This window comes from Mastigoproctus giganteus, chromosome 9 (assembly GCF_048544385.1).
Source record: "Mastigoproctus giganteus isolate SK-2022 chromosome 9, ASM4854438v1, whole genome shotgun sequence".
Taxonomy (NCBI): Eukaryota; Metazoa; Arthropoda; class Arachnida; order Uropygi; family Thelyphonidae; genus Mastigoproctus; species Mastigoproctus giganteus.
Genome location: NC_143583.1, coordinates 141188545 through 141214148, shown reverse-complemented (window position 1 = coordinate 141214148; position 25604 = coordinate 141188545). Strand labels below are relative to the sequence as shown.

The window sequence follows — 25604 nt, the reverse complement described above, 5'->3', positions numbered from 1 at the left end:
CATAATCACCTCACAGGCCATGTCAACCAACCGAAAAACTTTCTCCAATCTTCTGTTGAAAATACTTTTGGTGCAACTCCAGAATTATTTTCCTCTTCTTCATATGCAGTTTGCTCATCAATTTCAAGAGGAATTGCACCATCTAAGTAACTTGCATGCGAGTCAACAGTCACATACATTGACTCTGTCTAAAGTTTCAAATCCCGAGTCTTTTCTGATCTTCAAAATTTCTTCAGCAATTGTCTGAACTTGTGATTCAATACCAAATGGGGTAAAACATGCTGCCAAAAGAATGCATGTTGTTGGCAGTGATTTATAGCCAAGATGCAGATATATTTTCGATCGTATTTAAAGGGGCAAAAAAATGTGAAATAAAGTTTAAAAAACTGTCACGTCTTCTCAAAAACAAGATGAAATTAAGAATACTGAACACTGTTGCACGTTGCAGCTGACTGCCTGAGGGGAGCTACTGTCACATGTGCATGTGAGACAATAGAGTTGACACCACAGCATAATGTACCGTACCTAGGCTACAACAATGCAGCATTATTTATAATTTATAATATATTTATAATTATATTAGTGATAAAAAAGGAAAGAAAGAAAGTTAAAAAGACAATAACTAATATTTATGGGTTAATGCAGTTCCAAGCAATCATGCAATACATCCATAATGTCTATAGAATATTATTAGAAAAAGTAAATCAATCCAATAATAATACCATCAGGGACCTAAGAAAACGCAAAAAAAAAAAAAAAAAAAAAAATATTATCATCGCCTTTTACCGACTTTTATGGACTTTTTTCCTACTCCTTTAGTTTTTCTTCTTACTATCTGCATGTTTCTCTTTGCGTTAATTTAATTATTTATTTATTTTTACCATATCCATCACATAGGGGGCACCACATATTATTTTGTGGACTATTATGTCCTAGATACGGTCAAATGTACTATGTATTATATATTTAATCTTATTTTAATCATTAAATTACGTTCTCTGTCGGGTCAACGATGATTAATATATGCTTACATTTATATTTTACTTATATTTCTTACCCTTGATTCTAATATTCCAAAATTTTTCTTAACTTTTATCATCATTCGATTTATTTATATTCGATTTATATTTGACCTATACTGGTTTATATTTGATTTAGATTTAAATTACTTAGCATATATTGATCATCACAGAAACAGAGAACTTCTTGTCGTTTTTTGCATTCATTCTGGGTGGTTGGCCCCGGTTGAAGTCATCTAGATTGTCGGTAAAAAGCGATAATAATAATTTTTTTTTTGCGTTTTCTTAGGTCCCTGATGCTATTATTATTGGATTGATTTACTTTTTCTAATAATATTATATATATAGTATGTGTCTAGGCTATTGAATGAGTTTTAATATGTACAGTAAATTTTTGACTTAAACTTGATTAAAAACTGTGTTATAGTGAAATTCATTCTGTTTGAAGATGTGCTAAGTGAGGTATTGCTGTGTATATGTGTGTGTATATATATATATATATATATATATATATATATATAGTGTGTTTGTAACAAAAATATATTTATATGTGTATATATATAGTGTTTGTAACAAAAATATATAAAATTCTACATTAAAGAATAAGAGAAAAAAACCTTGACATACTGAATGTACAGATTTTAATCATTTCAATCACATATACAAACGGTATAAAAACATAATTACAAAAAGTGTTCCACAAAAATTTTCCACATTGTCAGCATTGGCTCCTTACCCCTAAAGCTATCATCATTTCACTTGCCCTTTCTACTTCTTGAATGTAGTGACTAAGCTTGCTTGTGAGCTTCCTGTGATACTGATTAAACAAATATATATTGTAAAACAGTTGAATTTTTTTTTTTTTAACTTGAAATAGAAAGGATACATATTTAGCATAAATTTTAAATTAACAAACTGATTCAAATAACAATATGACACTTATGATAACAATAAAGCATGATAAAAATGTCATCTTATAGTAACTCATACTTCAGCTTTAAAACTGAAAGCAAACATTTTCAGCTATAGTGGGTATAACTTCTGTGAGATAATAATATTTTCTTTGTTTTTTTTTTTTGCATTGTTTCTATCCTTAAGTTTATGATCACAGCCTAGAGAAAGGAGAGACTGCATTTTGGCATTAAATGAATCAAGCATATGGCATAATTATGTAGCATTTACAGTAATGCCACAAGTATAAAATCACTTAATGAAGTTCATAGATATACTTAATTAAACTATACTTATAGTCATACCATCACAAGAATGAATTGAAAGTGACTATTAGATGCAGTTTATTTTATTAGTTTATTACGGTTCTCTAATTTTTATTCATTATAATTTCAAACAAAAGTACATATAAATATCTGAATTTACCCTCCTTTTCCTTACTCATCCCTCTACTTCTTAAACAAGCTGTGTATGGTGAGATGATCTTGGGTTCATTCTCATAACAATAGGACTATAACTCAATCGAGGCAAGTCTAGTCTAGTCAAGTACAGGTAACCCTTGTATAACAAGGTAGTTAGGTTCCTATAAAATCTTATGTAGTGAGAAAACGTGTTATATGGGATTAAGAACCAGTACAAAAAGGGGGGAGGGGTTACATTCCAAAAGCTAACAAAATTACACCATTTTTTTTATAACTATCGGAAACTTAATTTTTATTAAAAATAGTAATAACTGGAATTTAATTCACAACAAATAAATTATTCCAATACAGTTCTCAAGAGCAAAGTTTAGAAATACATACCTGGAAAAATTTATAAATGATCAAATAAAAACCAAAATAACCTTAAAGGTGACAAACTGCATGCTTCAAAGTCACAATTTTTTATAGTTTTACTTTTTATTTTATGGCTGAAAAAATATCAAACAAAATAAAATACAGGGATTTCCTAGTAATTTTTTTTTTTTTTTTCGCATAATGACTAGCAAGCCAAAAGAAGAATGGAAGTGTTGAAAAATTACATCCAACATAATAGCAGGGTTTTCCTCACACAATAACTCAAAAATAACGTGTTATGCAATGTTTGCTGCAATTCTCTAACCGTGCAGAGTGAAACTGTGTTGTGCTAGGATTGTGCAATTTATCAATCACATTAGAGCAAAACCATGTTGTAGAAGTACCATGTTATACGGGGGGGGGGGGGGGTTGCTTGTATATATATAAACTTTATTAAGAAAAATCAAGTCAGTACCATTCCCCAACTAATGATATAGGATTTTTTTATATGCCTTTTAGTGTGCATAATTCAAAATGGATGTAAAATGAAATTCAAGTCTGAATTGAGTTCCATAAGTGACAACTGAAAATGGCATAAAGATTAGTGCTCCAAAAAAGTGCTAAAGTACCAGTCACCACAATCTCATCTTATCAAAATAGATAAACAATGTTAAACTTGTGGATGGATGTTACACTGCAAAGGAAAGCTTGCCTTAGTGATTGCAGAAAAGGCTTTGCACCTGTAATGCCACATGACAAATGCTGTGAACCACTAATTTCCATACAATAATGTATAAAAATTGACGTGAGACTTTAATTTCATCACAATCCAATCCTGAAACTTATGAGACCTTTGGAACACATTGAAGGATCATATGAGGTGCTACATGAAAAATTTTAACACTCTGAAGCCCGGTAGTAAACAAGAGTATGCTGCAAAAATATCAAAAGCTAGATCGAATATTACGTGCCTGCAATTCTGCCTAGGCACAATAATAATGATTATATGCTAAAAGCCATGTAAGACCTAAGGAATTCTGCAAAGCTTTTTTTTTTTTTTTTTTTTCCTTGTGGGGGAGAGGTTATTAGCATGATCTCCACTCTGGGTAAAGGGAATATTTTGTAGAAATGGTATAGATCACAATGAATGTGGTGCAAAGAGATTTCCTGATATCACCAAGGAGGCCTTAAGAGTTCAGGAAAACTGTTAATCATGGAGGAGATATAGTTTTAACACAAATCAAAGGTTTTTGTATAAGGCCACAAAAGCAAAATTCTTCTGCACATTCTTCTGACAGTAATATATAGTGATGTCTTAAATGCAGAGGCACACTGGCCATAAGCCTTATCGGGTGAACCTCGGTAGGCCACAGGCCGATGTGATTTTCAATATTACACTCTGCCCTCGGATACAGTCTATTTGCTCACTAATATATAGACTAAATGCACAAAAATCATAATAAGAAAGTAAATTATTAATAAAATCATAGTAAGAGTAGATAAATACTCTAGTTATTTGTAATCTCTCCCTTCCCAACACACACTTCCTCACTAGTATGAGAAAGTTTTCCCCAGTAAGAATTTTTTACCCAATCCACCTCTGCTTAAATGAATATGAAGCTAACACCATGACAAATCATGTGGCATCTGCCTCTAATGTGCTGTTGAGAAGAAGAGGGGGAACGCAGTGAATGGGCAGAATCAACCCGTCAATCGCTGCTTTCCCCCTCTTCTCCTTGCCGCCATTTTGGAGGGTGCACCATAAAATGGAGTTTTACCAAATGTTAACATGCTGTCTGAGAGAGACCTACCAATTTTTTTTTTTTTTTTTTTTTTTACTACAGAACAAAAATATGCTCATGAAATGATTCAGCGTGTGTCACAGTTATCAAAAAAAAAAAAAAAAAAGAAGGAAGGAAAACTGTATTTCAGTATTTAAAAAAGTACCTCCCCCCTTAACTACTTAAGGAGGGAAGGACAAAAAAAAAAAAAAATACCTACAAGAAAAGTGCTCTAAAGGAAGTCAAAAACAATAAATATTTCTTTGATTAACAATAAAAAATTTGGTAAACATATAAGACAGAATTCTAATACAAAGAAAAAATAATAATAATAATATGAAAATTCCTGAAATTGCAAATGTCAATTATGACATAAGTCATCTTTTATGCAAACCTTCTTTGTAGGCGTTATTTCCCCTTCAGCGCTATCACTAGATAATTTTAAATATACTTTAAAGTAGACAAACAACACCAAAAATGATTTCAAAATTTTTAATGTTGTTAAAATTATTTAATTCCTTAAACAATTTCCTTAATCCCATATAATTTATTTTTTAATTTTTTTAAAATTAAAAAATAAATTATATTAGCATTAGCATTAGTAGAGGCATTTGATGCAAGAAAGCAAGCTTATGCAGCATCAGCCAAAAAAAAAAAAAAAAACCCACTTCCACTTCACCCTCTGTTCGTTCAAAATACCTGTCCAGCTGAGCCTTAAACTTATTTAGGCTATCAACCTCCACGACAAGGGATGGAAGTCTGTTCCACCAACCAACCACCCGCTGGCTAAAGGCAAATTTCCGCACGTCTATCCTACATCTGTCTTTCCTCAATTTAAATTTATGCCCTCTCAGGTGATTATTCTGAGCTAGAGGAAGAATCCCATCAGCATTGAGCATGCTCAAACCATTCAAGGCTTTATACACCTCCATCAGATCACCTCGCCAGTGCCTAGTCTCCAGACACTGCAATTTGCAAAACTTAAGCCTTTCTTCGTAAGAGCACCCCTTTGTTCCATTCACTAATCTTGTTGCCCTTCTCTGTACTCGTTCCAACATCTCTACATCCTTCTTGAAATGAGGCCTCCAGACCTGTATACAGTACTCTAGGTGTGGTCTGACCATTGCCTTATACAAGGGAATAATCACCTCTTTATCCCTGCTAGCAAAATTCCTATATATCATTGACAATACACCATGAGCTACTCTTGCACCCGTCTGCACTGCTCAGAAAACTTCATATCTGCCTGCACAACCACCCCCAGGTCCCTTTCATTCTCTACCACTGTCAGTGTAGTACCACAGAGTTGATACGTTGCTCTGGGGTTGCTGTTTCCCATATGTAGTACTTTATATTTGTCAATGTTAAACTTCATTTGCCACCTCTCAGCCCATCTGCTCAACCTTTCCAGATCCTGTGCAGTAGCATAGTGTCAGTAGTGTCATTGACGACCCTGCCAACCTTCATATCGTCTGCAAACTTGGACATTACGCTTGATATACCATCATCAATATCATTTATAAATACAGAAAACAATAATGGACCCAATACTGAACCCTGAGGGACTCCACTAATAACATTAGTCCACGATGAGCAGTGTCCATTGATTACCACTGTCTGTCTTCTCCCCCCTCAACCACCCCTTTATCCATAGCAGCAATTTGCCTCCAATGCCACACTGCTCCAATTTGTGCAGCAGTCTTCCATGTGCAACAGTATCAAAAGCCTTTCTAAGATCCAAGTATATAATATCAAAGTTATTCCCTGCATCCAGTTCTTTTGTGACTGCATCATAGTATCCAATCAAATTGGTCAGGCAAGACGTCCCCTTAACAAAACCATGCTGTCTGAGCTATAACTGAAGTCTTGTCTAGATGATCCTGCAGTGCTTCTTTAACCAGTGCCTCCATTAATTTCCAGGAACAGAAGTTAAACTAACAGATCTATAATTACCTGTGTCAGCCTTTGATCCTCCTTTGTGAATTGGGGTCACATTTGCACATCTCCAGTCTATGGGTACCTCCCCTGAGTCCAAGGATGCTCTCATAATTATGGCTAAGAGTTTGCTTACTTCCTTTGCTGCCTCCTTTAATATAACTGGATAGATCCCATCCACTCCGGGTGCCTTTCTTGTATTTATCTTCAACAATTTCTCCTCCACTTTACTCTCAGTTATTACAAGATTCTCTAGCTTACTGCCAGAGTTGAATACACCTCTGGCATTCCCCTCACTGAATAACTCCTCATGTGTGAATGTCGATGAAAATATTCATTCAGTTTGTTAGCTACCTGAGCAGGATCATCAACAGTTGACCCATTGACATCAAGTGGACCAATCTGATTCATCCCCTTCCTTCTAGAGTTTACATAAGTAAAGAACTCTTTGCTGTTTTCTTTGCATCCCTTGCCAAAGATTTCTCGTAATCTGCCTTCGCCTGCCTAACCTCTTTTGTAACTTGGTTAAAGATCAACTTGTATCTATCATAGGCTTCTGTGTCACGTGTTAATTTGTAAGTATCCCATGCATTTTTCTTCTCTGCCATATGTCTCATTAGTTCATCTGACATCCATTTAGGCCTAAACCTTGAATAATATTTCTTAGTTGGTATGTAAAACCTAGTAGCTTCCAAGATAAGTTCTTCGAATGCTTCCCATCTTGAATTTGCTGTTGGTAACATCATCAGTTGGTCCCACTGTATAGAATTTAAATACTGTCTCAGTCCATCGTAGTCGCCTTTACGAAAGCAATAACCCTTCCCTTTACTCCTAATGGTAGTTACCTCTTTGAGTAAATCCCACTTCAGCACACTGTGATCACTGCCACTTAGTGGTTAATTTACCTGCAGATTCTTAATGCATGAAGAATCACTACTGATAATCAAATCAAGGGTATTACTCCCTCTAGTTGCCTCCCGAACATGCTGATGTAGAAAACAATCATCCAATAAATCCACAAAAGCCTTGCTAGTGTGTGAGTGACAAGCGCCCAAATTCCAGTCAATATCTGGGAAATTAAAATCCCCCATTATAAGACTCTCTGATTTTCTTGCCCACTCTATTTCCCCGTACAGTTTCTTATTATACTCATCAGAGTCATTAGGCCTACAGCACACTCCTACTCTCAATTTTGATCTCCCAATGCTTATGTCACACCAAACTGACTCGACACTGCACTGTCCAGCAATGTCGACTGGCTTCACTTCCTTGGATTTTATGTATTTCTTAACTAATAGCATAACCCCTCCTCCCTTCCTACCCTGTCTATCCTTTCTATAGACACTGTACTCCCCAAATTCCAGTTCTGCATTCCTTATATCTGTGTGACACCACGTCTCTGAAATCCCCACAATATCTGCCTTTGATGTTTTGAGCAATACCTCAAATTCATCAAATTTATTTACTAAACTCCTAGCATTGGTGTACACGCAAGTATACATGCACCTGTTCTTTTTCTTAGCTACCCTAACACAACCTATGTGTTTATTTGTACCCCAATGATTCCCAGCAGTCTCTGATATATCCTGCATCTTATTTTCCAGGCTGCGGCTCATTCCAATAGAAGCAGTGCAAGAATCACTTTCACCTCTGCCAGTGGCTAATGTTAATCTATTAGTCCTTGTATCCCCCCAATCTAGCAGTTTTCCGACCCACCTAACACTGCCTCAATAGCATCAGCAAACATTCTTGCAGCCTTTCTATTTAAGTGTATCCCATCCCTGTAGAAGCAGTCTCTCCTGTTAACAAGTACAGACCAGGCTGAAAAAAATTCTACCCCTTGAGCCTTGCACAGTCCTTCCAGGGCTGAAATGATCGAAAGGGCTCTCATCATATACTCCCTCCTATCGCGTCTGGGCAGAATTGCAGACACTTTCAAATTCAACCCTAATTCACGGCTTTTTTTCAACAGTCGTATGTACCATTTGATATGCATTCAATGTATATTAATTCTCCGCAACACATCTAATCAGTTCATTTGACATCCATTTAGGTCTAAATGTTGAGCAGTATCTCTTAGTTGGGATTAAAATCCTATGATTATTTAATACCTTGAATGCTACCCATTTAGAATTTGCTTCTGGCCACATCATCAGTTGATCCCACTGCACAGAATTTAAAAACTATCTAGGATCATTGTGGGTGACTGTAGCAATTGTAGACGCTACTACTTTTATACCAACTAATATGTACTGTTCAAAGCTTACACCAAAATGGATCTCAAATGAAATGATAAGACTAATGTCAGGGAAGAAAAATACATGGGATGAATGAAAGCAAAAGTCATATCTTTGCCCTCAACAGTAGTATTCACATCTTAAGTAAATCCCACATCAACACATGAAGAGTCGTTGCTGATAATCACATAAAGCGTATTGCTTTCTCTCACTGCCTCTCTAACAAGCTAGTGTAGGAAATAGTCATCCAATAAATCTACAAAAGCCTTGCTAGTATGTGAGCAACCAACCCACAAATTCCAGTCAACATCTAGAAAGTTAAAATCCCCAATACAGGACACTCTTATTTAGTGGCCCACTCTATTTATCAGTACACTTGTTATACTTACCAGAATCATTAGGCCTATAACACACTCCTATTCTCACTATTTTTTTTAGGTCACACCAAACTGATTCATTGTCGAACTGGCCACCAATATTAATTGAATGCTCTGTATGTGCTTTTTAATCTGGGGCATAATCCCCCCCTCTAATCAATCTTTTCCATACACACTATATTCCTCATAGTCAAATTCTGCAGCCCTTATGTCTGAGCGACACATTGTCTTGATGACTTCACCAGTAATTCAAATTCATAAAATTTATTTACTATTTATTTATTTGTTTACTAGCATTAGTGTACCAGCAAGTATACATGCATCTGTTTTTTGCTCTTCTAACAGCCCATGTATCTGCTTATCATGAGGAGTCTCGCAGGTCTTGAAATCCCCAAGACCTTGTTTTCCGGCCACTGCATGTTCCAATAGAAGCAGTGCAAGAATCACTTACACTTCTATCTGTGGTTGCTGTTAATCTATTAGTGTGTGTATGTTATCCCAAGCTAGTAGTTTTCCCAAACCACCTATCGTTGCCCCCTTAACATCAGCAAATATTCTTGCACCTCTTCTATTTAAGTGCATCCCATTCCTGTAAAAACATTTTCTCCTGTTAACAAAGACAGACTATACTGAAAAATATTCTAACCCACGAGACTTGCACAGTCTTTCCAAGGAGACTGGAGAGACTGCAAGGTATCAAAGTATTAAAACTATCATCATGTGTCTGGGCAGAATTGAAGACACTTTCAAATTTAATCCTAACTTTTTAAGTTCTTTGAGGGCATCAATCATGTTCCTCACGTCCTCACATAAGCCCATCGGAATGCTGACTTGGATTTAGCATAAGATTCTCATACTCTTTACAATGAAAGCACACAAAGACAACCCCCTTCCCTTGAATAACTGTTGATGACAAGTCACTGACAAAATGAACAGTTTATACATAGGGAATATTTTAGGGATGGGAATGCCAAAAGCATATCAAATTACAGGAAGTTAAATTATTTTGTGATAACTGAGAAGAAAGTGCTAGAGAAACTGTTGAAGCTAAATGTAATTTAGACATCCTGTGCAGATGGGATGTATCCAATTATATTACGAGAGAGAGTAACAGAGATCAGCAACCTTTAGCTATGATCATGAGAGCAGTATTAGATTCAAGAAAGGTTCCTATGAGCTGCAGATGTGAAAATGTGTATCCGATTCAATGAAAGGGATCAAAGGGTAATTATACAAACCTGTCAGCTTGACTTTTGTTCTAAGAAAAATATTGACAATATTGAAGTCACAGATTAAAGAAGTAACCCCAGAGTCTTGAGCTGGATATCAGGATATCACCATTCTTCTCTTTCTTGATGATCTATGTTACCCCTCTCAGGGTAACATAGAAATTATTATTTTTTGGCTGGTGCAGCAAAAGCCTCAGGCTTACATTCACTATATGTCTAATAATAATAATAATGCAGGCCTATCCAGAGAGAAATGCAAACTGCAGCCACAGAATGGATTCGTTAAGGGGAGATCTTGTCGGACCATTCTGACTGGATACTATGAAGCAGTAACAAAGAATACATGAATAATTCTTGACTGCTCTGATCAGATTTTCAGAATATATTTATTTGTTATTAAAAATATAAGGGAAGGGAAAAGTAATTCCCAAGTAATGACCTCCAGCAAAATTATGTGCAAATTATTGATATACACAAGATTTCAAATCTTGTTGCTGTTAGAATCTGCTCACATACACAGGGCTAGACACAATTTGAACAGAAATTATGGCATGTGACTATAACCCATCTTTGAATCTGTAGTGCTGCAGATTAATAGCGGACTAACAATCGCTCAATAACTCAAACAGTGAAACACGAAGACAAACTGAAATTACTAAGAGATACAAGATTCCACTGTCAAATCTTTCCACAGATTTAAAAAATTGCAAAAAATGTGAAAATACTGAAAAGCAAATGGCAAAGAAACAAAGAACAAAGAAAGAGGATAAAAGGAGCAAATGGCAGAGTTTGAGTGGTTTAGCCAACGCAGAGAACAAACAATACTCCATTTCCAGACACCATTCTCAAAAAAAAAAAAAAAAAGTTTGGCCAAAATACTTTGAAGCTAGGCATTGATTTTCAGCACTGTAATGGAAAGCTTTAATGTTTTAAGAGACACAACAACATGTTTCTGTGCTTATAGTGAAGCCTCTTCAATTGACATAGTGGCTAGAGGAAATTGGAGAGAAAGTGTGAAGCTGATCAAACTGGCTTATTTTACAATGTTTTGTTTTATCGAATGCTAGCTCTAAAAGGTGAAACCTGTGTAGATGAAAAGAAAAGTATGGAGAATATTACCTTTTCTCAGTCAATCTCTACAACAAGGGAATACAACTTCACTGTTTCACAGGAATGAAGCACTTGCCATGCCAGTACAAAAACAACAAAAAAATGTAGAGAGGATGGGCAAACGTTTTTGAGATTGGTTTATACAATTCAAAAGAAAAATGACATACTATATATGCAACATTCTGCTTCTGATGGGCTTTTTTAAAAAAATTTCTTATCTAGAGGTGGTCCCATGCCAGACTATAGCAACCCAGCCACGTGCATGTGAAGATACTGTACCCGCCAGCAAAGCTGATATGTGCTGTGGGATGTGTGTTCACACAGTGTGTTATAGGGTTTATGTTTGTTGTGGGGAGTGGTCAGCCTGAGCCCAGTGAGATGCAGAATATGCAACTTGCTAGTTTGTATACTTGCCCCATAGAGGAGGGCCATCTACTATCATCATTCCAGATGTTAGTTGGTGGAATGTATTCTATCCTGAGGTAGATGCAAACTCAAGATAGCTCTGCTTTACTGTTATCTCCTTATGTCATAGTAGTCACGGATGGATATCAGCCATGTTTTGTGACCCTTGGTCAACTTTGCACAGATATTTGGGATACTTCTCTCTTCTGGGACTGTTCATCACTGAACAGTAATGGAGACAGACTGAACAGAATGGAGACAGACTGACATAAGTCTGTCTTCACTATTGGGATGCCACATTTGTGTGGATATTCAGAAAATTCATAGCAGAAGGATCTGCTTCTGTTGGAGGAGTGCCATTAATATCCATTATAAGAAAAAAAAAAAAAAAAAAAAAAGAGCAGCAACTTCTGACATCAGGGATAGATTATATCCATGCAAGTCTTCTTATGCTATTAATTGAAATCTCACTAAAACCACGGTAATGTAATTCTTACATTATACATTTGATTATAAGTAATTATATATATAAACCAAGACAAAAGAGATATTCAAAAACTTAAGAGAAACATTTTTAAGTTCTAGTTGTTACAACATCAGTTTATCTATTTCTGTTTCCGGATCGATCCAAGATATTCTGATGCTATGATATACTGTACAATGCATTTTGACAAATGCTTGGTTGGGATCCTGAAAAAAAAAAAAAAAACCAACAAGATTTATTCCTAAGCATGAAATGCCAATGCACAATTCTGATCCCTTCCATTTTCCATGTAGTGATGAACAAATTGACTATACACTCCTCTTCATTAGGTATGCAGAGTTTGTTAAGTCTGCCTCAATGAACATTAGTTAAGTTGGTCTTGACAAATATTTTCATTCATTTCATGAAATGAATGCTGATGATCTTACCTTTAAGAACTGGAAAATCATTTTGTTCTAGAACAATGTCTGCGACAGAATAAAATATAAACAAAATATAGTTTATAAAATATGAAGACCTCGCCTCATTACCAACTAATATATATTCTCCCACTTTGAGTTCTGTCCAGATTTTTAGCTGCTTCGCACCATGCCTACTTTTTTAAATTTAGTATTATAATGGCTAAATGTTCCAAGGGTGGAACATTTAGCCGTTATAATATACTTTTCTGTTTCTCCCAAAAAAATAAAAAATCTGTCACTCATACCTTCCCCATATCCAAACGAGTAGCTATCCAATTCCTTTTCAACTTTACCAAACCCTCCATCTCAGACACTGCACAAACAGTTCATTCCAGTGATCTAGAACATTTCCCAATCTTTTGTCATGTCTTATTTGAAGTTAAAATAAGACTGATTCACTATAGAGTATTGCATACTTCTATTAATAAACTTATTAATAAGAAGTTTATAACAATTGTGTCTTAATGGTTTTGCAGGCATACAGGTAAATTTGAATCACCCTGAACTCTCTTCCACTCTCAAGCCACTCTGTATCACACTTGGAAGTAACTCTAGCTAAATTTCTAGATTTTTGTTTTCACTTGGTTTCTATATTAAAAATGAAAGGAATCTCCACTGGATAGGATCAAAATAATCCCATACCCATACGAGTTTTTATACTCCTGCCAGAAGAATAAAGCAACTGTATTTCAGTCAACTACCCTGTTATCATTTTGCAATACGAACAATTAATAAAGGTACGTGCTGCAGAAGAAAAGAAATGGGAAGCAATGCAGAGAATTAAAGTGAAAAGATTTGCAATGAATAGCGTGTAGTTAATTTATTTTCAAATATAACTTAAGCCACTGAGGTACATCTTTTATTAATCATACTGAGTAACCTACAATTATGACAAATCTTGTCTGACAAATTTGATTGGTTATTATGATGTAGTTACAAAGGAACTGGATGCAAAAAAATAATTTTGATATCATATACTTTGATTTCAGGAAAGCTTTTGACACTGTTGCGCATGGAAGACTACTGTACAAATTGGAGCAGAATGGTATTAAGGGTAAATTGCTACAATGGATAAAAGGATGGTTGAGTGGAAGAAGACAGAGGGTGGTAATCAATGGGTGCTGCTCTTCATGAACTAATGTTATTAGTGAAGTCTCACAAGGTTCGGTGTGGGGTCCACTGTTGTTTTGTATATTTGCCAATGATATTGATGAAGGTAAACCAGGCTTAGTCGAAGTTTGCAGATGATACAAAGGTTGGCAGGGTTGTTAATGACAGTAATGGCAGTGTGCTACTGCAACAGGATCTAGAAAATTTGGGCAGGCGGGCTGAGAAGTGGCAACTGAAGTTTAACCTTAACAAATGCAAAGTACTGCATGTGGGTAGAAGTATCCCCAGAGAAATGTACCAACTGTGTGGTACTACACTTAAGGTAGTAGAAAATGAAAAAGAACTGGAAGTAATTGTGCAGTCAGATATAAAGTTTTCTGAGCAATGCAGACAGGCTGCCAGGGCAGGTCATGGGGTTTTGTCAATGATATATAGGAATTTTGTTAGCAGAGAAAAGGAGGTGATTGTCTCTCTGTATAAGGCAATGGTCAGGCCACGCCTTGAGTACAGCGTACAGGTCTGGAGGCCTCATTTTAGGAAGGATGTAGATTTGCTTGAGTGTGTACAGAGAAGGGCAACAAGATTGGTGAGGGGAATGAAGAGATTCTCTTACCAAGAGAGGCTAAAGTTGTGCAAATTGCAGTGGCTGGAGACTAGGCACTTGCGAGGTGATTTCATTGAGGTGTATAAGGCCTTGAATGGGTTGAGCACACTGAATTCATATGGGGATTCTTCCACTTGTTCAGATTACGAACCTAAGGGGGCATAAATTCAAATTAAGGAAAGACAGATGTGCAGAAATTTGGCTTTAGCCAGAGGGTGGTTAATTGCTGGAACAAACTTCCATCTGTCGTTGTGGAAGTTGATAGGCTAAATAAATGTAAGGAGGAACTGGACAAACATTTAGAGAGAATTGTTTTATATTTTTATTTATTTTTTTTTTTTTGGCTGATGCTGCATAAGCTCATACACTTGCTTTCTTGCATCACATGCCACCACTACTACTACCAATACTTCTAAACTTCTTAATAAGAAGTTTATAACAATTGTGTCTTAAGGGTTTCGCAGGCATACAGGTAAATTTGAATCGCCCCGAACTCTCTTCCACTCTCAAGCCATTCTGTATCACACTTGGCAGTAACTCTAGCTAAATTTCTAGATTTTTGTTTTCACTTGGTTTCTATATTAAAAATGAAAGGAATCTCCACTGGATAGGATCAAAATAATCCCATACCCATATGAGTTTTTATACTCCTGCCGGAAGAATAAAGCAACTGTATTTCAGTCAACTACCCTGTTATCATTCTGCAATACGAACAATTAATAAAGGCCTTGAAAGAGTATGTGCTGCAGAAGAAAAGAAATGGGAAGCAATGCAGAGAATTAAAGTGAAAAGATTTGCAATGAATAGCGTGTAGTTAATTTATTTTCATATAAAACTTAAACCACTGAGGTACATCTTTTATTAATCATACCGAGTAACCTACAATTATGGCAGCTCACTGCATTTTTCAAAATCATATTTAATCTAGCCAATGCAAATAGAAACACTGCATGGAAAGTGCAAGTTGGGAGTACAATGTGTACACAAAGGACAGACGGGGTAGGAAGGGAGGAGGGGTTATACTGTTAGTTAAGAAACATAAAATCTAAAGAAGTGCATCCAGTTGACATGGGTGGACAGTGTAATGTTGTCTGTTTGGTGTGAAATAAACACTGGGAAAGGGAAAATAAGAGTAGGAGTATGTTATAGGCCTAATGACTCTGATGAGTACAATGAACAGTTGAGCAGAGAAATAGAATGGGCCAGTAAATCAGAATGTCTTTTAATGGGGGATTTTAACTTTCCAGATATTGACTGAAACTTGTGGGTTGGTCACTTGCATGTTAGCAAGACTTTTGTTGATTTATTCGAGGATTGTTTTCTACAGCAACATGTTCGAGGGGCAACCTAACTAGGAGCAAAGTGGAGGATGATGTTGTTGTTATTTGGTTTTTAGGAGCATTAGCAACAACCATATTGCTCCGGAAATATGCGGTGGTCATTTCCTGACCTCTCCGTATTTGGTGGTCACGGGCTCGAACCCCGGTCTAATCAAGAAGCGTGTGCTATGTACTGCTGCTCCTGCCCATGGAGGCGCCGCAAAGTGGAGGAGAAATTATTATTATTATTATTATTATTAGCTATAGGGTGCAAGAAAGCCTGAGGCTTATGCTGCACCAGCCAAAAAAAAAAATTCCCGAGTTACCCTGAGTGAGTGAGTGAGTGAGTGTGAGAGAGAGAGAGAGAGAGAGAGAGAGAGAGAGAGAGAGAGAGAGAGAGAGAGAGAGAGAGACAAAAGTAGAAGGGAATCACCAAGAAAGAGAAGAATGATGATATCCAGTTCCGGACCCTGGGTGTGCCAAGCTCATACTCAACAGATGTGAGTCTTGAAGTTAAATATAAAAAAGGCACCTAAGGCAGATGGAATCTATCCAGTTATAATGAAGGAGGCAGCAAGGTAAGGCAGCAAACCTTAGCCATAATTATGAGAGCGTCCTTAGAGTCAGAGGAGGTCCCCATGGACTAGAGATGTGCAAATGTATCCCCAATTCACAAAGGGGGTTAAAAGGGTGACACAAATAATTATAGACCTGTTAGTTTAACTTCTGTTCTGGAGAAAATAATGGAGTCACTGGTTAAAGAGGTGATACAGGATCACCTAGACTAGACTAGACAGCAGTAATAGCTCATGGGTTTGTTAAGGGGAACTCTTGTCTGACCAATTTGATATTACATCGAAGGATACTACGATGTGGTCACAGAGGAACTGGATGCAAAAAATAATTTTGATATTACATACTTGGATTTCAGGAAAGCTTTTGATACTGCTGTGCATGGAAGACTGCTGTACAAATTGGAGCAGTATGCCATTAAGGGCAAGTTACTGCAATGGATAAAGGGATGGTTGAGTGGGAGATGGCAGAGAGTGCTAATAAATGGACACTGCTCTACGTGGACTCAGAAGAGTCCTGCAGGGTTCGGTGCTGGGCCCATTGCGGTTTTGTGTTTTTTGCAGATAATACAAAGGTTGGCAGGATTAGTAAAGACAGTATGCTACTGCAACAGGATCTAGAAAAGTTAGGCAGATGAGCTGAGAAGTGGTAACTGAAGTTTGACATTGACAAATGCAAAGTACTCCATATGGATAGCAGTAATCTAAGAAAAAAGTACCAACTGTGTGATACTACACTCAGGGAGGCGGAGAATGAAAAAGACCTGAGGGTAATTGTGCAGTGAGATATGAAGTTTCTGAGCATTGCAGACCGGCTGTCAGATAAGGTCATGGAGTTTTGTCAATAATATATAGGAATTTTGCTAGTAGATTATCTCTAGGTGATTATCGCTTTGTATAAGGCAATGGTCAGGCCACACATTGAGTACTGTATACAGGTCTGGAGGACTCATTTTAGGAAGGATGTAGAGTTGCTGGAACAAGTACAGAGAAGGGCAACAAGATTAGTGAGAGGAATAAAGGGGTGTGCTTAAGAAGAAAGGCTTAAATTCTGCAAGTTGCAACATCTGGAGACCAGGCACCTTCCAACTGATCTAATCGAGGTGTATAAGGCCTTGAATGGACTTGTTGTTATTTGGTTTTTAGGAGCATTAGCAACTAAGGCCATATTGCTCCGGGGATATGCGGTAGTCATTCCCTGACCTTCCTGCATCTTCTGAATTTGGTGGTCACGGGCTCGAACCCTGGTCTAATCAAGAAGTGTGTGCTACGAACGGCTGCTCTTGCCCACTTGGCTACTGAGGCGCCGCCTTGAATGGTTCAAGCAGGCTCGATGCTGATAGGATACCTATGCCTGCTCAGATTAAGAACCTGAGGGGGCATAGATTCAAATTGAGGAAAGACAGTCGTAGAATAGATGTGTGGAAGTTTGTCTTTAGCCAGCGGGTAGTTGATTGCTGGAACACACTTCTATCTGTTGTTGTGGAAGTTGATAGCTTAAATAAATTTAAGGAGGAACTAGACAAACATTTGGAGTGACTGGATGGGTGAAATGGGAAGGTTTTTTTTTTTTTTTTTGGCTGATGCTGCATAAGCTTGCTTTCTTGCCTCATATTGTCTCAACTAATTCTCATGCTAATTTACAAGACTTCACTAAACCCATTCATGGCAATTTGCATGTTTTCTTCAGAATAATTAACATTTTGTTCCAGCCTTTTCAATGATTAAAAGAATGATTTTTGTAAGGAAAATCTCGTACTTGGGAACATCATTGATGTGCACTATTTCAATCATACTTTGCAGTAGTTCCAAATGAATAAATTAAAATATATCATGAATATTAATTTCATTAGTTTTGAAGTTTTGCAGTGTTTTGGATGATTTCCACAGAATTGAGCAAGCAAACATACACCATAATAATAATAATAATAATAATAATAAAAAACCCAAAGGTTGCTGATGGGCTTAAAACCATACAGGTTTTAAGAGCATCAGCAACTTAGGCTATAGTGTGCCATATATAATATGTGTGTAAATTGCATGTGTTCTATAGTTGATTTGCAGTTTGCTGGATGAAAAACTGAATTTCCAGGGGAAAAAAAAGGGGGCAGGAATGCTATCCTCGCCTGAAACTGACTGACTCAGCAATGTTGTGAAAAAGACCCATAAAAAATCGTCACCTCACTGACAGGAAGATAGTGGTTATACGAACTGTGCTAAACATGAGGGTCCACAAGCAAAGGAGTTCACGATCCCAAATAACTGGGAGTATATGATAGGGGTAATGTTAACAGAAAATAACTGATGTCTTATTTCAAAATAATACAGGAATAATGTATACATTTTCACTCACTGCATAAATACATTTAAATGCTTTAGAAAGTCATAACTGAAACAGTAAGAATATACTTAACATAACATACATTCAACAGTTAATGAAATAAATAATTTATCCCTTAAATTGCCCTTTAAATCAACTGATCCTATTATGCACAGTGAATTAATCAAGAAGCCACTAAATGATATTAATGCATTATTAGATAAAAGATATTGGACTAACAAATAACATCATAGTGCAAAGAAAATAAGTAAATAATTAATTATAATTACAAATTAAATGTAAATCTTAGAAATGTCATTTAACCATTCGATGCATGGGAGGTAGACATGTTTTAATTCTATTATTTATTTTATTTAATGACATTTTTTGTATAGAAATAAACATATACCTAACCCATGCAGATCTCATATACTTAACTCTCTCTCTCTCTCTCTCTCATTCCAATCTGTATCACAAAATTGAAAGCTATGTTAAAAAAAAAAAAGGATCCTAAGTTTAAAATGTACAATTATTTCATAATTCTCATAATTTTACAGAAAACAGAAACTGAAGAAGCCATAGATCAAAAATCAATCCTGCTATTTGTGTACACTATACTCACAGACATTAATCTTTAGAAAGATGTACACTGGCCAATTTTTACAGAGACCTGAAATATTTGCTCTTTTGTTCCTATGGATAGCACATGCTCAAAGTAAACAAGTTAGAGAAATTCTATTATATTCATTTATCTGTTACAGTCTTTCTTTGGAAAGAATTCCACTGGGAGAGTGCAAGATAATTTTAAATAATAACATTAACTATAGCAGTAATGGAGTTGAAATTCTATATTTGCAATATTGATATACTGCTGACATTTTCTAAATAAATAAATAACAATAAAAAAAAAAAAGGACAAATAATACTCAGTGTGGGGGCCATGTTATAAATGTTCAAAAAGGTGTTTCTTCACAAATTCAATGAATAAAGAAAAAGATTACTACAGCATTAGTTTATGCCTACAAAGACCAGTCATGTATAGGCCCACGAATGGACCTGTCTGCAAGAATTTAAACTACAGTAGTATCTATATTCATTTATTAACACAATTTATATTTTATACACCCACTTGCACACAACACATAACTGGAGTTTATAATGAAGTAATTATTTTTTAAAGTTTGCTTTCAAACTGTTGATTAATAAGTTGTAACTTACATTTTCTAAATATATTTCAAGCTGTACACTTGAAAACCTTGCAGTCACCAATTCTCCATTTTCTTCATATTTAGATCTCAATTATGTAAATATACCTCTGAAAGAAATGTTGCAATGTGCATATCATTTCTTAAAAGACCAGGCTTAATTTTGCATTGCAAATAAAATAATTTTGAAAAGATTTTTTTTCCCCCCCTTTTTACTTTATTTTCCACACTGATCACTTGGTGGCAAACTTTTCCCTTCATACCGAGAGGCTGATAACTTGGTAAGAAAAGCAATCTTCTACGCCTAAAAGTAGCAGCACAAAAACTAACTCATATGAGTCTCTAGACATGATCCAGTGGAATTCACTGGTTCAAGTCTAGACTCTGAAACAAATATATAATGAATTAAGAGAGCAAGGGATTATAGGGATCAAGACAATCTCTATAAGAAGCAATTAGGAAAACCTTTACAGAAATAATTATGAGATAGCCTACCTCTATGCATCCAACTTCAGTATGACAGTTTTCTAATGCATTTAAAAGAGCTTCAATATAAGTATATGGCAACCACAATGATGGTGAAGTTGCATGGAGGCCTTCCTAGATATGAAAAATAAAAATGTTTATTTTACACATATTAGCTTGGCACCATAAAAAGGATACCTGAAAGTATGATGTGGATTAAATGTAAGATAGTTCAAAGCTAACATTACATTTATATACCACGAGAAAAAGAACTTTTGTACGATAAAGATGGCTTCAGTTATCTTTATCATACAAAAGTTTTTCTTGTGGATCCATGGTACATGAACTCAATAAAATGGCTTAATATTATTTATTAAGATAAAAGAGGAATCTGAAAGAAAGAGGGGGAGAAGATACCCCCCCCTTCGCCCAATTTTCTACATTAAAATATTCACAATCCTGGGCATTTGAACTTAATTCCCTTTCCATCCATTACACTTAATTTTTTTTTTTTTTTTTATTTCCCCCTCTACTGACAGAAACAAAACACATTTTCAATATCTTTCTTCAATCTAACTTCATTTAAAATCAGATCAAATAATTCCTAATAATAAGTAACTTTTTAGTCTTAACTCTAAAGGGTGGTGCTGCCCTGACCAATGTAAGCAGTAGACGGGGAAAAAAAAAAGCGGCTTAATTAATATCATGGAAGCACAAAGGGATGAAAGAATGATAATTAAAAAAAAAAACTGTTAGATAAAGAGTTTGTTAGATATTGAAATTGTTAGATAAAAAATTGTTAGATATATATTTCTTATGTAATTACATTTTAACAGAATGAATATATCAACAGACATTCAAAAACAAACAAAATATAAGGTGTTATATATGAGGCTTAATTTCAAATTATAGTTTAACTGGAAAATACTGACAATATCCAGAATTCCTGGGACCTGAACCTTTGAGATTTGGTCCAGCTTTTAAATGATAAAAAAAAGAAAGAAAGAAAAAAAAAAAAAAAAACTAGCATTATTGACATGTTTGTTATGAGTTTAAGTCAATTTCTAAAACAGACATACTTAGAATGCATTACTAAGGCTTGCAATTCTTGTAGGTTATCTGTGCTTTCACATGATTTTATTTCTTTCTAATTGCTATTCCCTGGGGCCAATCAAAGTGCAAAAAAATTTTTTAAGTAACTTTGTCAAATTGTGGAAAGACTATCTAGGAGGGTGGAATGTGTCTTAGTGGCTTGGGAAGGGGGGGCAACACATTACTGAATGAGTGACAGCAGTGGTAATGCAAAATCAATGTGTGCGCCCAGATACTTTCTGGATGCTAGTATACTATCTGAACTGCAGCAGGCTTAATCTAATCAGTAGATTATTCACATTTCCTACTCAGCATGAAATCTGTACTATAAGTTGTGACTGGTGATGATGTAGCAAAGGAATCAGCCAAAACTACTGAGATCTTATCGGTCAAGTAAATATCCTTGGAGATCATGCAATAGATTATCTGTCATTTTATACAAATAGGATTTGTTTTCCTAGTGAGTGCAAACACATTCCAAGAATTTTTCTTTACCTCTCTCTGAATCTGACTCACTTCAGCCTAAGCTTTTTTTATAAACAAATCAATCCAGTTGTAATAGATTACTTGCAGAATTCATTCCATGCAATTTTTTATTTTATTTTATTTTATTTATTTATTTTTTTTTTGCTGTCCTATATTCTATATCTTTGTCTTACTTATTTGAGGTAATGTGGCTTTAGAAGCCGGCAACTACCGGTCCATGATAAACCTGACAGTATCATTGCTTACTAAGAACTTAAATGTATATACAGTTGCTGCACATATTCAAGTACATTTGCTGCACATATTCAAGTTACTTCTGTAAAACTGACTCGTGCACAAAGTACTTGTGTGTATATTGAACATAATACAGTATATCCTCATTAATTTGATATCACCTTATTCAAAATGCTATGTATTTTGAAGTCACTACCATTCCCTAATGAACAATATAGGGTTTGAAATGCATTTTAGTATGGATTATTCAAAATGTATCTACAATGAAATTCACAATCTGAATGAGTCCCACACCTTGTGAATAGCTTGTCTAATTTGAAAATACTGCCAAAACCAACTACAAACATTGTTAAAATAAAAATTTGCATATAGTATCATTACACAGTATATGGCATTTTTCGATTTTATGTTTCCTTCCCAAGAATCGCATGCAGAGTCATGGAGAATTCATATAACTGTAATCTGCATTATGGGGATGCATGTAATCAATTTTATTTATACATACTGGGGGAGCACTCTCACTAATGATACAAAACGCAATTTGCTCCATCGGGAAATTGCATTTTGTATTGATAGCCGATGAATTTGAGAGAGAATGAAAATGAATGTGCTACAAAGAAAGAAATACTTTCATACTGAAGGATTTTTAAAGAATTGTCTATTCTTCTCAGAGGATTCATAATGAGGAATGTGAAATCTTTTTTTTTAGCTTCTCGTATGTAATAATAAAAATTTCTAAGTTTTGTTTTACAATAGTTATGCAGCTCGAAGTGTATGAGTTGTACATTAAAACAAGATGCTGTGTTGTTTATTACTCAGAAGATGAAATGCACAAGGCATAATTCCTTATGGGTTTAGGTAATTAACTATATAATATTGGTAGATACACCATAGTTTACCCACAAATTTGAACTACGAATATAGTGTATGAGGCATGCCCACTGAAAATAAACAACAGTAGCTTTCTCTACTAGAGAAGTGTTATTTATTTGAAGTAGTGCAATACCAGCTATCTCATTGTGAAGGCACCCACAATATGAGATACAATTACACATTGCAAGAGAAATTCCCAAGACTTAGTATAGAGAATACAAAGGCAGGCATTTTCAATGGTCCATAAATAATGCAACTTTTCAAAGATGTTGTTGTTTGGTTTTTAGGAGCATTAGCAACTAAGGCCATATTGCTCTGGGAATATGCGGTGGTCATTCCCTTGACCTTTCCGCATCCTCCGTTTTTGGTGGTGACGGGCTCAAACCCCGGTCTAATCAAGAAGCGTGTGCTAACTTTTCAAAGATGAACAGTTCAAATGTGTCTTTAGTGACAGCCAAAAATCAAGGTGGAAAGCCTTTCAAAACGTTGACTGATTTTCTAGGAAATGTTAAAGCCGGCAACTACAGGCAGCTTGTGGATGATCTCATTACTTCTTACGAAAAACTGGGGTGCAACATGTCACTGAAGATGCATTTCTTGCACTCACACCTGATTTCTTTCCACCAAACTGCAGTGCCGTCAGCGACAAAAATGGTGAATGCTTCCATCAAGGCAGCCATGGAACAAAGAATACAAAAGCAAATGGAGTGCTGCCATGTTAGCCGATTATTGTTGGATGGTTTAAAGGGATGCCCCAAAATTGAATATAATTAAAAGGCAAAAAGGTCCTGTGTTTGATACAGGTACATCTTACTGTACCTGCATCATATTGTTGTTGCAGCTACTAACCATAACCCATATTGTTGAGTGTCATAGCTACTTCTTACTGCCATATAAATATCTTGTATATTTATATGGCAGTTCTTGAAACAAGAACCAATCTGCCACTTTAAGCACTATTTAAGCACCCCAAAATCTATTAAGGAAACTTACTTTTGTGCCCTTAACAAAAAATATAGATAAGACCCAAAATTTTTTGTTCAGTGCAATCTTTAATAATCCAAGGTGAGTACATAAGATCAACTGGGAAACCAGTTGACCTTACGTACTGAACCTGAGAGCAGACGAATGTGACTGACAGAAAGTTAGTTTCCCATTATGTATATCAGAGATAGTCACTAGCACAGTAAAATCTCAGCTGACTGACTTGATGGTCTGTCAAAGTGAGCGTGTGTGTGAGTGTGTGTGTGTGTAATTTTATATAGGCTGGTGTGTTAATTCAATAAATGATGCTTTTTTATTTTATGCAGGTGTTATTGCAATCTGTAAACATCTGCAATCTATGCAGAGCCCTGAGTGGTAACTTTAATTTCAATGAGAGCTATTTTATGTGCAAATGTGTGCTTCATTTATAGCACTGGAGATGGTTCTTTCTTGTGCATGAATTATTAGTATTAATATATAAATGTTGCAAGAAAGCAAGCTGATAGAGCATCAACCAAAAAAAAAAAAAATAATAAATAAATAATAAAAAAAAAAAAAAAAAAAAAAATATACAGGTGACCCCCGCTTAACGCTGATAGTTCGTTCCGGAAAAACAGAGTGCTAAGTGAGCGCCGTATTCCCATAAGGTAACATACGTATTTGTGAGTTGCGGTCTATTCCATAGGATATTTTCTAATCAGTAATAAATGGTAGTGAAAATATGCACCAATGTCGATTAAAAATATTTAATATTCAAAATTTTGTACATATAAAATATTCTACATTATATACACATATAATTATGAGGTAATTAACTAACGAAAATCATGAATTTATTAATTCGATGGCCGTGTGCTGTCGAGTTTTCATATCTTTGGACTGAAAAATTTGTCGATTTTGGGTTGTGCTTTGGCATTCTTCCTCTCATTGTACAACATCATGTAGGGATTCATTTCTTTCTTCAAATTTCTTATTACCTTGGCACTTCGTTCCATGTCAGGGTCGTTCTCCCGGAAATAATCACACATTTTTTCGAAGTGTTCAAAAGCTTCACTAAGTCCTTTTGCAGTCAGCGACTTCATCGGTTCTTCATCTATAGTATCTTGATCATCATCTCCCTCAATAGCAAGCTCTTGTTCTTTTATAATTTCCATTAGTTCTTCATTAGAGAGGCCATTCCTGTCATTGTCGATCATCTCTTGTACGTTGTCTTCGTTAATTTCGTGTAATCCTGCTTCTTTTCCGAGCTCAACAATTTGTGTTTTAACATTTTCAACGGAATCATCAGGTTCCTGGGAATGCTTTATGCAATTTTTCCAAACGTCCCTCCACACTCCATTCATGGTTTTCTGAGTCACTTCATCCCAGGCACTTGAAATGTTGTAGATGGCGGTTTTAATGTTATAGGATTTCCAAAACTCCTTTAAGCTCGATACGTTTTCAGTGTTGATGGCTTTAATAGCTTGGGAAAAGGTGTTCCTTATGTAGTACGCTTTAAATGTGGCAATTACTCCTTGGTCCATTGGTTGGATCAGAGACGTAGTGTTTGGAGGAATGTAAAAAACTTTTATGTGA

At 35.6% G+C, this 25604-nt stretch overlaps 1 protein-coding gene across 1 annotated transcript in view; it reads right to left on the bottom strand.

The window, feature by feature from the left end:
* Positions 1–1643: 1643 nt before the first annotated feature.
* Positions 1644–25604, bottom strand: part of Nup160 (nuclear pore complex protein Nup160) — a 507399-nt gene continuing 483438 nt past the window's right edge. The window contains exons 32-33 of the mRNA XM_090382015.1: positions 20391–20495; positions 1644–1836 (exon numbers count right to left, since the gene is read on the bottom strand). Of these exons, the coding sequence (XP_090238141.1) occupies positions 1738–1836; positions 20391–20495 (204 nt within the window). The 3' untranslated portion in view covers positions 1644–1737. The remainder of the gene's footprint in view (positions 1837–20390; positions 20496–25604) is intronic.